Source organism: Melitaea cinxia, chromosome 7, assembly GCF_905220565.1.
Source record: "Melitaea cinxia chromosome 7, ilMelCinx1.1, whole genome shotgun sequence".
NCBI lineage: Eukaryota > Metazoa > Arthropoda > Insecta > Lepidoptera > Nymphalidae > Melitaea > Melitaea cinxia.
The window spans coordinates 10,189,514-10,204,109 of record NC_059400.1 but is presented as its reverse complement, the minus strand read 5'-3'; the positions used below and the strand labels follow the sequence as shown (position 1 = coordinate 10,204,109).

General features: G+C 33.4%; 1 protein-coding gene across 1 annotated transcript; it reads left to right on the top strand.

Moving 5' to 3' along the window:
* Positions 1-793: 793 nt before the first annotated feature.
* Positions 794-10,022, top strand: LOC123655166 (zinc finger MIZ domain-containing protein 1; the record flags this gene model as incomplete). Its single annotated transcript, XM_045591001.1, has 10 exons — positions 794-846; positions 5,238-5,367; positions 5,507-6,269; positions 6,442-6,574; positions 6,678-6,888; positions 6,976-7,316; positions 7,455-7,602; positions 7,825-8,163; positions 9,138-9,335; positions 9,843-10,022. Coding segments are annotated over 10 exons (2,478 nt in total), but the record flags the coding sequence as incomplete, so codon positions are not given.
* Between the last annotated feature and the right edge of the window lie 4,574 nt (positions 10,023-14,596).

Genomic DNA, 14,596 nt, shown 5'->3' with positions numbered 1-14,596 from the left:
CTACCGAAAGGATTGCAGAGTTTTAAAACTTTGGATTTTTTTACGAAGATAACGGAAGTACTTATAGTGAACATTGGAAGTGCTAATGATTGTCTCAGGAAGTGTATTAAAAATTTTAAAGGTGTGTGATGAAGTTTCGAAAGTTAAAAACACATGTGTCTATAATTTTATTAACTCATTTTTGTACGTTAAAATAGAAAAAAAATATATTGTAGAATATTTTTAAAGCAACTATAAAGATATTTATGCTACGTTGAAAACAGTCGTAGACTTACGCTACGCTACATTAGCCTCAGCTGATCGAAAAAACCTAACGGTCGATTCGTTCATCGATACCATAAACTGCATTCAAAACGTTCGTTACACAAGAAAACAAGTGTAAATTTAGATTCCAAATTGTTTTTTGAACTTTGCAGCTAATAAATATAAAATGGTAATAATATTATAACAATATATAATATTATGGTACTTACGTTCATTAAATAATAAAAAGTCGGTTTGTCTTTTGATGAACCTTTTATCGTTAGATCTCACGACGAATTAGTCTGAAATCTCGTCTAACGTTAACATTAAAATTGAGAACGATCGAGCGCAAGTGACACGAATACACGGCAATAAAAGGAAACTTGTCAAATATTTTGCGCTGACAAGGCTATTGAGCATCACGTTATCTACAGTGAAGTGCGTCGTGTTTCAGGGGGTGCATTGAAGCGACAGGACGGCGAACTCTGGTAATACGGCAGGATACGCGAGAACAAATATAAGCTACTTGGGGGCACACGCTCCCGATACTGAAAAACATCATATTTTCCAAGATAACATAGGCTACAGAGTCAACGCGCCAAGGTGAGTACTGTACACAGAATTTGTAATTTCTCTTTACACTATTAAATTTTCGAGAAGGTACAGGAAACAAAAAACAATGTAACAAAAGTACCTATAATATGGAATAAAATAATATTAATGTGCCTTCAGCATGTCTTTATTTGAATAAAATTATTTATCAATTCTCTCATTTAAACATTTTCGTGTTAATTATTATTCAAATACACTGTATTTACAAGTATAAAAATTTTAAACTGAAACCACGTTCATACTGCATAGAATGTTTTTATCTTATCCGGAATAAGTTTGTTTACATTTGAACAAAACGCTGAAACGTGACTCGCTTAGCTTTGCTTACCTTATCGTAGTTACAAGCAATAAAATCAAAAATGATGTTAAGATAATAGTAGCTGTATGACATCGACTCAAAACTTTAATTAAATTTTTTAAAACATAGTTACCAATTAAACTGCAAATAAACATTTATTATCTGGGAGAACCCCTTTATCATCCGAAGTTTAGTTGTACACAGGAAAAATGTAATGATTTAAAATACGCGATGCACATTGCAGTAATTATGAAAGAAATGAAAATATGCTCTTCCATTCACACGCACAGACGCTTTCGGCATACAACACACACCAATAAACATAGACACACACACTACAATACCTTCACGCACACTAGCTCATACACTCACAGTTAAACGAGATGGAAATGCAAGCGGTGACTGCACTTTAGCTCTTACAATAAACACAAACAAACAACACATTAACACACTAAGCGCATCGAATAATTAAAGACTCATTAAAATATTTTTAATGTACTCATATATCAGAAATGAAACTAAATCTGCACAAATTTAAACCAACATGATGCATATGAGAATTATTTCATTGGATTTTAAAAATGCAAGATCGTTATTATTAGTCTACTTTCACATAATTATGTTAAGTAACTGTTTTCCAAACAACACTGCCAACACGTGTATTGATAGACATTTTTTTTTGTCAAAACATAAAATGTTTCTTTAACAAACTTAATTAATCGTATTGTGATATATGGTTTTAGACATATAAATTATATTTAAGAACAAATGAATATTCTTTACATTTCTCACCTTTTAATTCTTAAGAAAAAGAAGGGTGTTAAGCCAACCGTTTTGTTATGAATATTTTAGTACCTGTCAAACTTTCTATATTTTAGTGACGTAATTATCAAAATTCAAATATAACAAATACGGAAAAAATGAAAACACTAATAGCAGATTTAATTTATATCATATGTAAAAACAAACGTTATCGCAGTATCGTAATAAAGCCCCATATTGACGTGAGCGGGCCCACTTACCCTAAGCGAGCGACTCGGCCTAGCCGACCCTTCCCGCTCATTGTGTCGTATTCACCCTAGAGCGCTTGCCTCCATTTGTAACCCCCGGAATTTGCTCCTTGAAGCATGATTCATTTCGTTCCCAACCCGGGTGTCAATTGACGAGAATAAGATAAAAATCGATGCAATTATTCAAACAAAACAAAATACTTAGCTTAAATAACAATGAGCGATTCAAAAGTAACGGCTAAGTTAATTGATTTTGTTAAGCAAATACTTTCTTTCTTAGATTGTAATAGTGCTAGTATAGAATAAGAACTAAATAATTCTTATCATATTCTTAAACGATTTTAATTATATTTTAAATTTTTATTTTCAAATATACCTAAAATATAAATATACGTTACACTATTTGTTATAACTTGTAAACTTTAATACAATTTTACATGAACAGTGTACGCACAAGCCACAATTCTGAAGTGGCGTTTAAATGGGGGTGACCAACTGTCAGCTAACTTAGGGGCGAAACATGCCATGGCTTCACGCTACCTCGTTTACAATCTATACGAAACTTATTATGATTAATACCTCATTTAACACTGTTAATCATACAAAACAAAGCGTTAACATTATAAATTAAACTTGATAACATCACTTATATATTAAAGCTAAACAATAATTATACCAGTTTTTTCCTAGTTATATTCATTTAATATACGTTCAATACGTTCGTTTTATTTTATGTCGTAAATGTTAGCTACATTCTATTATATATAACAAACGAAGAAAAACCGACTTCAATTATATCGACAAGTAATACAACGTAGGTAGATGAAAAAATAGTTTAGTAAATATGCATTATCAAAGATTACTCCAAAAGTTTTAATCAGATCTCGATGAAATTTTAATGTGACATGATAAATGTCAGATTTCGATTAAATTAAAAAGTCGTCAAAATTGGTACACCCAGTAAAAAGTTATGCGGATTTTCGAGTTTCCGTCGATTTCTCTGGGATTCCATCATCAGATCCTGGTTTCCTTATTATGGTACCAAACTAGGGATATCTCCTTTCCAACAAAAAAAAAATAATTATCAAAATCGGTTCATAAACGACGGAGTTATCCCCGAACATACATAAAAAAAATACATACATACATACATACATACATACATATATATATATATATATATATATATATATATACCGTCTAATTGAGTAACCTCCTCATTTTTTGAAGTCGATTAAAAAATACAAGTTATCCAAACAAAATACTTTTTAGAAATCAAAATTGCACGTGATTATCACTACTGCCAATTAGCTAAGAATTCACCACGTCCGCGCAACAAACTAAAATTAACTGCAGTCTATGTATCAAAATACCTACACGTTACCCGCCCATCTCTCAATAGTATGCCAAACACCTTCCAGCTTCTGAAAATAGCTGCATAGTCATTCATAATGATTTATTTAGGCGTTCTACGGCAAGTGGAAAATAATACAATTGTGGGATTTTCAATCTCCTTTTCTGTAACGACAAATTAAGTTTAAAATATCAAGGTTCTAGACAAAGTGTCGACTTGTCATACCTTCAAAAAGGTATGTTCCGAGAATTGTCTCAATAGAAATACCGCAGTCAACCGCTCGCTTTCAAGACCCCAAATATTTTGAACAGAACGTAAGTGATTATTCGGATGTGGTACCTCTTTAAAAAAAACCAGGATGCAGAACACTCCTGATTTTTTGTCGGTCGCGCTCTGACTTCGGCAAAAAGAAAACGTCTCAGACAAATCTATAAAAAGAAGTTTAGGTCGGCCCGAGTTTACCTAAGAAAAGACCCTTGTAAATCATCTGCAGTGTCGATGTATTGTATAGCGACGCGACGAGTAAAGCGTTGTTGACTTGTGTTTATTGGCTGTCGGCGCTACTAAGTATCGGTTAAGTTATTTATTATTCAATATTCTTAAAGAAGCGTTTATTATGTAAACAAAATTGCTTGTTCAAAATATTAATATCAAATACTAATCTTTGTTTTGAGATATATATTTATTGATAATATATTTAAGAGTAAATTATAGTATCTACATAAGTTTCAAATCCTGCCTTTAAAAAATAAAAGATTTAAAAAATATCGACACACTGAGTCGGAGATGCAGATTCGATGCCCGTTGGAACGGTTGATTTTTGGTATGATATTAAAATGTTTAAAATATATCGTTCTCATATTGTTTATGTGTGAGTTTATATTCATTATAAAAATATCCCGTGACACAATAGTCCACATTGTTGCACTACTACAGAAGTGCAAGTAACAATGAGCCCGTGCGAGTGTTTGTCGGGCATTTGTCGAATGGGAATTTTTAGAAAGGGCTCCACGAAGGCTCGGGAATTCGCCCCAAAAGCAGTTCACATGAACCGTTCTCCCACTCCGGTACCATAGAAAAAATCAAACACATCCCGATTGAAACACAGGGGTAACAACACGTCACTCACTATGCGAACATATTGATTTTTTTCGTTCATTGTTCATTAAATAATAAAATCTCCGCTTGTTTAAAAAAACATCTTACGTCAATAAAATTTGGGTTGAATATTGGTATTGAGCGTATTAATATAATCGATGCGTTAACGCGTGGAATGTAAAATGTAATACTCTGCAAGGCCACTTGCAATGGAATAGAAACTATTCATATCGTAGGTGAAATAAAATTAACTACAATGATTTCACGTTTTAGTGTGCTCTGCGCTTGTAACAATACTACGAAGATTTACACTTTTAAATACTTATTATTAACGAAATAAATATATTTTCTATCGTTTTAATTTATATCTTATCGCTGCTAGTAATTTTATATTGTAAGTATTTTTATAATAATTGTTCGAAAGTTTGCATTGTTGACTACATACTTGTCTAATAGATACAATTATCCAAATTAACAGAAATTGTGAATGTTGATAAGAACGCGTTTTTCTAAGTAAATATGACGGTATAAAGATTTTTGACTTATTAGGATTTAGTTTCCTAAGGTTTTCGTTAATATGTATATATATATAAATTTATATTTATATATTTTTTGTGTACAGCGGCTATGGGTGCGCCGGCGGTCCGGGCGCGATGAGCGGCGGGGGCGAGAACGCGCAGTTTGGCGCCACCGCCGCGATGGTCGCCGCGGCCACGACGGCCGCGATGCAGGACTCGCAGCCCTTCTCGCAAGTACGTGAATGTGTGGATAAATGCCACAAATAAACGAAATATTTTTTAGATTGACATATTAGTCAAATCACTCTCAAGTGGCTCCACATTCTAGGCCAAAAAGGTTTTAAATTGTAAAATTTTCAAATTCTTGTTTCAGATGCAAAACAATATGACTATGGGAAATCCCCAATATAGTGCGATGAATGGCTACGGTCAGCAACGCAGTCACAATCCCGCTATGACGGGGATGGGAATGGGCGGTAATGGCGGCATGAACGGCATGACTGGCATGGGCCAGATGGGAAATGCTATGAATGGCATGAACCCCATGGCTCAAATGGCCAATATGGGAATGCATGCGAACATGATGTCTTCGCAAATGGGACCAGGGCAAATGGGTGGATCAGCCAAGATGGGTCCCGGCTACCAGAGACGACATGCTCCATATCCTTCAGGAACGATGCTCATGGGGTCGAGGAAAACGCAATACATGGGAGCCCAGCCTAGCTTTGGTCCTGGGCCTGGGCAATATCCCACTGGTTATGGTGGTAGGCCCGGTTTTCAGGGTCAATATCCTCCCCAACAGCCTCTCGGTCCAAGTGGAAATTTTAATACGGGAATGAGGAGTAACATGAGGCAGTCGACGCCGCCATATTCAAACCAGGGACAATACTTTAATAGTCCTGTTCCTAATCAATTTCCCCAGCATCAAGGCGGAAATGGACAATACGGTGGTCAATATGGAAGTCAATTTGCCCAAGAAGTGGCCATGAGATCTAATATGAGTTACCAGCACAGTCCAGTGCCTGGAAATCCTACACCTCCTCTTACGCCTGCTAGCAGTATACCACCCTATATCAGTCCAAATGCTGATGTAAAACCTCATTTCAATGAACTTAAACCACCGATCGGCATGCAAAGTAAGCAATGTTTAAATATTTCAGACCTATGAATAATATATAATAATTTGTTATAAAATTTTATTTAAATATAAATAATTTTTTGTTTTCAATTGGTTTGTTTTTTATTACTATAAGAACGGAATTTTGTGATTTATAATTTAAACATGTATTTATTTATTTTTAATTTCAGATGACGAACTCAGGTTAACATTCCCTGTAAGAGATGGTATTATATTACCACCTTTTAGATTAGAACATAACTTAGCTGTTAGCAATCATGTATTCCAATTGAAACCTACTGTTCACTCAACACTTATATGGAGGTAAATTTTCTCTAACATTTTAATATATCGTTATAATTTATTAAAATTATTAGTATGATTTTATTGAAATAATAAAAAAAAACTTCAAACATTTCTGTCTCAGATCTGATCTGGAGTTACAACTAAAATGCTTTCACCACGAAGATCGACAAATGAACACTAACTGGCCTGCAAGCGTGCAAGTTTCTGTGAATGCGACGCCATTAATAATAGATCGAGGCGAAAATAAAACGTCTCATAAGCCACTGTACCTGAAAGAAGTATGCCAACCTGGTCGGAATACGATTCAGATCACCGTATCTGCATGTTGTTGTGTAAGTTAATAACAATAGTACTTAAACAATTCTGTTACCAATACTTTTAAGTAATGCCATAAATACAATTTATTTATTTATTTTCAGTCCCACTTGTTCGTTTTACAATTAGTGCATCGACCTAGCGTACGAAGCGTTTTACAAGGATTACTAAGAAAGCGCTTGCTTACGGCAGACCACTGCATTGCTAAGATTAAAATGAACTTTAATCAAACACCAAATAACACTACGAACGCATCTAACACTACAAGTGACCGAGACAGTGTTGAACAAACAGCATTGAAAGTATCATTGAAATGCCCCATCACATTTAAGAAAATAACGTTACCTGCCCGGGGACACGAATGCAAACATATACAATGTTTTGATTTAGAATCGTACTTACAACTTAATTGCGAGAGAGGGTCATGGCGATGTCCAGTTTGCAAGTAAGTAAATTATAATTTTATTAATACAAATAATTTATTAAAATTAAGCTTTAACGAATCAACAGCTAAAATTTCAATAATCGTGGATCTAGTTTCATATTCAATAAAATTGAATGTAATTTTAAATTATAATTTCAGTAAACCAGCTCAGCTAGAAGGTTTGGAAGTGGATCAGTATATGTGGGGTATCCTAAATACTTTAAACACTTCTGATGTTGATGAAGTAACGATTGATAGTGGAGCAAATTGGAAAGCAACGAAAACAACAGCTAACGCTGGAATCAAGGTAAGCTACTTTTTTTTCACGTAATCTTAAACTAAATGCGATACTATATCATCGATTTTTATTAATAAGTTAGTTAACACAACAAACAAAAAAATAACTGACGAAAAACAGAAACTGGGTTAATAATAGTATAAATATTTTTTTAAATTATATGGACTAATTTCTATTTCTAAAATGTCAATCATATGAATATCAATCTCATATTATACTATTTATTTGCAGCAAGAAGACGATAGCAATGATACAAGTGGCAAGAGAGGTAAAGCAGTGTCTCCTGGCTCTATGAATATGCCAACAATGAACAACTGGGACATGAACCAAGCTCTATCGCCTTATTTACCTCCAGATATGAATACCATTGCAAGTGGTTCTATGATTTCCTCGTATAACCAAGGAGGACAAAATAGAAATTCTGGGTCGAGTAATCAAAACTATGACTTTGGAATGAGTAATGGTCCAGGGAGCAATGAATACGCTGGCAATGGACCTCTTTCTCACTTGAACGAAAGTGTCAATTCTTTGGATCCTCTAAACGCAATGGAGAAAAGTCTCAATGAACAGGTATGTATTGTAGTTTTATTACTTCTATCATATATTACTGAAATAATATTACATTGACACAATTTTTAACCTTTTTAGATGAAATATTGTTTGTATCATTCTTGATTTGTAAGGCAAATTTACAAATTCAAAACTTTTTTTAATTTCAACAAATGTTTATTTGAGGCTCTTGCTCGTGTACAACTTTAAGTTTTTAGATTATAAATGACCAGCTTGTTTTTCGGTAGGATAGTTCGTTTCAAAGGCACTTTAGGCTATTAAAGAATACGCAGTGCAAACGTGTTGCAGTAAACCATTATTTCATCGACTATTGAATCTAAGAAGTGAAGTCTTTTTTTAAATTCAAATGACCGAAATCCACAGTCCTTAAATTGTCTGTGCCTTTTATTGAAAAAGCTTTATTATGCGTATCAAACAGACGATTAGTAACATAAATGACTTCAGATAGATACTTCTGTTGCTAGTAAAGCTAGGAAAGGACATAAGTCGGACATGGTGTTCAACTGTTAAGTGATAATATTTAAAGCATCGCGTGGTAACAATGAGCGTATTTTTATTTATTTAACTAATGTTCCTAACAGGCTATACAATAAAAAAATATCCAATAATTAAAAAAATTCCAAACATTAAATAAATAAATAGACACTGCATGGATAGAACGACTAATAAAAACCTGCGTGCGCTAAACAAGCGTGTGTGTGTGTGTCAAATACATGGTAGTGTGTATTTTTATTGCTTTAATGTATTTTATGCATAATTTAAAAAGTATATTAGCATTCTGCACTCCTTCTCTATATAAACTATAAGTGTGTGAAATTTCATACTCCTCCGTCCGCGTAGTTTTCTTAAAAAGAGGTCAAAGTTTTACACAGTTACAGGTACAAAGGTTTACTTCACGTATTAATATAAACTCGTAGAAAACTATGGGTAAATTAAAATAACTGAATGTATAATTCTTTTACGTGTACCCGCAGATGCCGCACACGCCCCACACGCCGCACACGCCCGGCTCGGCGCACACGCCGGGCGGCGGCTCGCACACGCCCGGCTCCAGCCACACGCCCGGCCCGCCCTCCGTCGACCACCACCCGCTCACCGACGTCGACATACCTGCCGACCTCAACTTCGACCCCGCCGCCGTCATCGATGGTGAGGCCACGGACAATCTCAATGTGAGTATGAAGAATATGATAAACATTTTATTGCTTTTTTTAACCGACCTCCAAAAAAGAGAGGAGGTTCTCAATTCGATTGTATTATTATTATTTTTATTTTAATGTATGTTACCTCAAAACTTCTGACTGGGTGGACTGATTTCGATGATTTTTGTTTTAATCGAAAAGTGGTGCGTGATATGTAATCCTTCGAGTATGTGATCTTTCGAGTTCTATCTAATATTGCGTATTTACTTAACTATTTTTTCGGCTAATTACGTTGTATTACTTGTCGATGTAATTGAAATCGGTTTTTTTTTTCGTTTGCGAGGAAACAGTTATTTTTACTGACGTAGGGCACAGCAGGAAATATGTTCCTCAAAATCTAGAGCAGACCGCCTGGGGAAGAACCTCGACCTTACAGAAGATACACAGCTACATAATACTGCTTAAGTTAAAAATAAAATTTCCTCAAAACAGATCATTTTGTACTTCTTTTATTTATAGGTTATGTTGTCATTTCAGTTGCTTCCGGAAACGAGCGTGGACCCAATGGAACTGTTGTCTTACTTAGACGCACCAGCACTGGGTGAACTGTTAGCGACTCCACCTTCATCGTCATCGTCCGCCGGTTCCCATCCGCCTCGAGCGCCTTCGTCAGACGACCTCCTAGCTCTCTTCGAATAAACTTAATTTCAGATTAAACGCTCCCGTGGTGTTAAATATTGTGATTAACAATACTAGAAAATCTGAAGTAGCAGTACATACATACATATAATCACACCTCTTTCCCGTAGGGGTAGGCAGAGACCACTTCTTTCCACTTGCTACGATCCTTACATACTTCTTTCGCTTCGTCCACTTTCATTATTCCCTTCATACTTGCTCTTCGGTTTAGGGTACTCTTGACCTGGCCTTTTTTCAATACGTCCCTCCAGTCTTGGAACGTTCGCCTAGGTCTACCCCTTTCAATCCTTCCATTCACACTCGCCTTATACACTTTTTTTGTAAATCGTTCTTCACTCATTCTCTCAACATGACTAAACTATCTGAGCATACCTTTCTTAATTTTTGTCACTACATCTTCTTTCGGACCACAACGTTTCCTTATCTCACTATTTCTTATCCTCTCACTCAGTTTATCTCCTATCATACTTCTTGACGCTCTCATCTCAACTGTATTTGTTCTGCTTTCATGTGTCTTCTGTCATACCCAATTTTCACTTCCGTACATGAGTTTCGGAACCAACCACCCACTCATGCACAGCCAAACGAGCTCATAAAGAAGTAGCAGTACTGAAAATTAAAACAAAATTGATAAAATATCAATCGCCACATCAATGTCTTACTCTTCACTGTTCTGTAAAAATATTTGAGTGTTGAAGCATTAACCTTAAATCCGTGTTGACGATTATCAAAGTAAACTAAAATTTTCGAATGGAATCTTTAATCAGATAAGATCAATTGTCACATGCATTAATCATCTCGGGACCGTTTTACAAGAGGGCCACAATCCTCGAATGAAAGCAAATGAGGTGATGAAAGATCTCGTTTAGTCATTCAGCTTCCACGTGTTTGCTGTGACGGAAAAAATCTAGCTCTTTATACAAGTGGAGCCCGATATTGTGATACTAGGTTTTAGTTTCTTCTCCTCAAGTGAAGACGTTGAGTGTCGCAAAACTTTTCTAAATGAACTTTAAGTAGACGAGCGACATTCGACATAGTCACGCGTGTCTTGTTAAAACAACGGCGCAGGAGAAAAATTATTAGATATAATATTCTAGTTAATATTGTATTATGATGAGGCCATGCACTGCGGTGTTGTGCATGTATAGTTCCTCGCACTGCCGCTCGGTGGCGCACCTATTCTAAACTGTAGAATAAAATGTAACACAAATCTAAATTAATTATATTATATTAATTAAACTTCTGATTCGATTTGATAATATTATCGTCGATATTTTTTTTTAGTTGTGTTAATAATCTGTGAATAATTCGTCATGTGTAAATAAAAGAATATATTTTATTCATATTGTTATTTCGGTAACATACAGGACGTCGCACCGCCTGTACATATAAGTTAGAGCATCGCGACGGTCGCGGAGGCATCATGAATCTTATAGTTCCTATTTAATGCGAGCGAACTATAATGTTCAATTGCCGTTTATTGTAAGATATTCATTGACGTTTTCGCATATTCTGCATTTTTAAATGGTAAGGTATAGGATATGTGAGTAAAGTACTACTCGCTTTTTGGGTGATATATTCTAAATGAGTTGTTCCAATCAACTATGTAACAAATAAATTGTTACAAAACTATATTGTAAATGTGAGTGCAAAATTGAACTCTGTTAAATTATTTTGCGTTATGTGAATCGAAGAATGATAGAAATATATTTTCATTTCTATAAAGAGTAATGAACTGTATTATTTGTAAATAAGAAACTAGTTAAGAATATTATATTATCTAGTTATATCTAGAAGAAATGGCAGATACTTATATGATGGCCAGTTTTAGTGTATAGTATTACTAAATTAAAAATCTACACATGGTTTTACATGTACATACAAACTACAAATACCACATACACATATTTGCGTTCAGAGTGCAGATTACTATAAATAGCCTTAAAATATTTGGAAAACAAGAAAATAAAATAAAAAAGTAAAATTTATAACTCCATATTACAGAAGTTAAAAATCTTACTGCTTAATTTCATTTAAACAAAATATACATTAGATAAAGAAAATAACATATTTTAAATTCTTCTGTACTCTGAAACGCTTCTTATAGTTCTCAATCTAAGCTATTAGCAAACCCTCTCAATCTTTGCTCATCTTAATTCTACATTGTCAATATCAACTTTACATGCAACTATAAAAACAAAACTCGTTGAAAGCAATAATCAATAGAAATATATACATAATTATCGCTATGTTATTTAAAATATATATATTATATAGTTTTATTAACTGTTGAATTACTGATAAATCAGGAAATTGTGATGAGCATAGTATTGACAACAACTTGTTTCACATATTTTCAAATGTTTCATATGTGTTATTCTGATGTTCATTTACAAAATTTTAATATCGATAAATTATTTTCCAAACCTAAGTGGAATTAAGTTCCCATTAAAAAAAACACCTAAAAATAAATTATTGATTTCATAAAATCTATTGAACTGCCTAGTAACTATATCAAAACAAATCAAATTATACTTCTGTATCCAATTTGAATGATGCATTAGCAGACTAAATAAAATTATTAAACAGGTTTTATTAAAAATAGCATGAAATTATATATTTGACAAAAATGAGATAGCTGTTGTCATCAATAGAAATAAATGATTAATTTAGGCAGTTCTTTCACACTATTTTGTACAAATACAATCAAACAAAAGTATATAGAGTAACTTATCATTCGAGTATTGACAAATCTACAATAATAACTTACTGATAAAAGATTGTGAACAATTTTAAAATAATCTGTAACTTAGAATTGTATGTATTACTTCTCAATAACTTTTGTAAAAAAAATGGTGATTTGTGCATTTTTACTTCATTGCTATGAATATGGACGCCTCCTTAGAGTTAGTCAACTATTATGAAAAACAATAAAGTAAGTCTTGTATAAAGCCGTGGTCAATTATTCCTCCATCAAAGAAAACTTTCATTACATTAAAAGTCAATGGTACTAGTAAGTCTAGTTGATCACAGCTTTTAACTTTAAAATACATACTTTTAAGGGACCTTCAATTCCAGTTAGCTAGTTCTATTTATAGTAGTGAATATTGCTATTGGATGGATTATCACATAGAGTTTTGCGAGACCAAATCATACTTTTATACAATTTTACCTCTGTAGGGTAAAACATAATTTGTTTATATAAAATAAAAAATATCATAAAAATGTATAGCATATCACAGTACAGAAAGCAAAAATCAACTGTGTAATTCATCCAAAAGAGTTAATTATTACAATATATTTTGTTGAATATTGTAATGAACTGCTGTCAGATAGAGTAGATTTTGTGCTCATACAATTTTAAGAAGCAGCATTTGGAAATAAGTGAAGGAGCAATTCTAATACAAAATGTAACCATGACTTAAAGTTCATGAAAAGCCAAACTGTACTTTAGTAGTAAAACATTAAACTTAAAATGATTATTCTAAATCAGGTTGGTATCCACTGGACTTCATTTTAAAATGTGTAAAATGGGAAAACATAACATTTTTATGTTATTGAAAATAAAAGGAATCTAAAACATTAAGATAGATCTTTTCTTTTTATTACCTAACTTTTATTGAGTTTAATTGTGGAGTTTGTGACACTCTATAATAAAAAGTTTATTTTTTTACGTGTGTAATGTTAATTATTGGTCATTCGCCAATCAGAAAATTTGTATTAACTATTGGGAAGATGGTGTCTCCATCTTTACGCTTTTCCGGTTCTTTAACAAAGAATAATCACAGTAAGAAGGAACAATAAAGTTATTAGAAGCATAAATTTAAATGATAACAGTATTTATTGTGTAACTAGTGTAACTACCCAGCAAACCAGATCATAATAATTGTGTTTGCAGGCAAACGAAGAAAAACCGACTTCAATTATACCAACTAGGGGTACCAAACTAGGGATATCTTCTTTCTAACAAAAAAAGAATTATCAAAATCGGTACATAAAACGACGGAGTTATCCCCGAAATATATATATATATATATATATATATATATATATATATATATATATATATATATATATATATATATATATATATATATATATATACGGTCGAATTGAGTAACCTCCTCCTTTTTTTAAAGTCGGTTAAAAATAGCAACGGATTAATCGTAAATGAATTACCATTCGGAAGATGATGTCACCACTCTTGTACTGTTCCTGTATTAAACGATTAAACAATAAAAACAGTAATATCGAAAGAAAACCCAATATTTTAATAACTGTCATAGTAAAAAAATTAAATGCTAACATACTTTATTTTTTTTGTATACAGTATTACGATACAATATACAACAAACTAAAGAACATTATTTTGAGTCAGTTGATGCCTCATTTGCTTACAAGTAAATGAAGATAAGACGACATTAGAAATATCCTGCTCAAAATATGGAGCAGTCCGACTGGAGTAGTACCTCGAACTTACAGAAAATCACAACTGACAAGCTGACAGCTGGTGACCAGAGCTGGCGGGTAAGGTCGGCAACGCACTTGTGAAGCTTCTAGTGGTGCAGAAGTCTATAAGCTACGGTAATCGT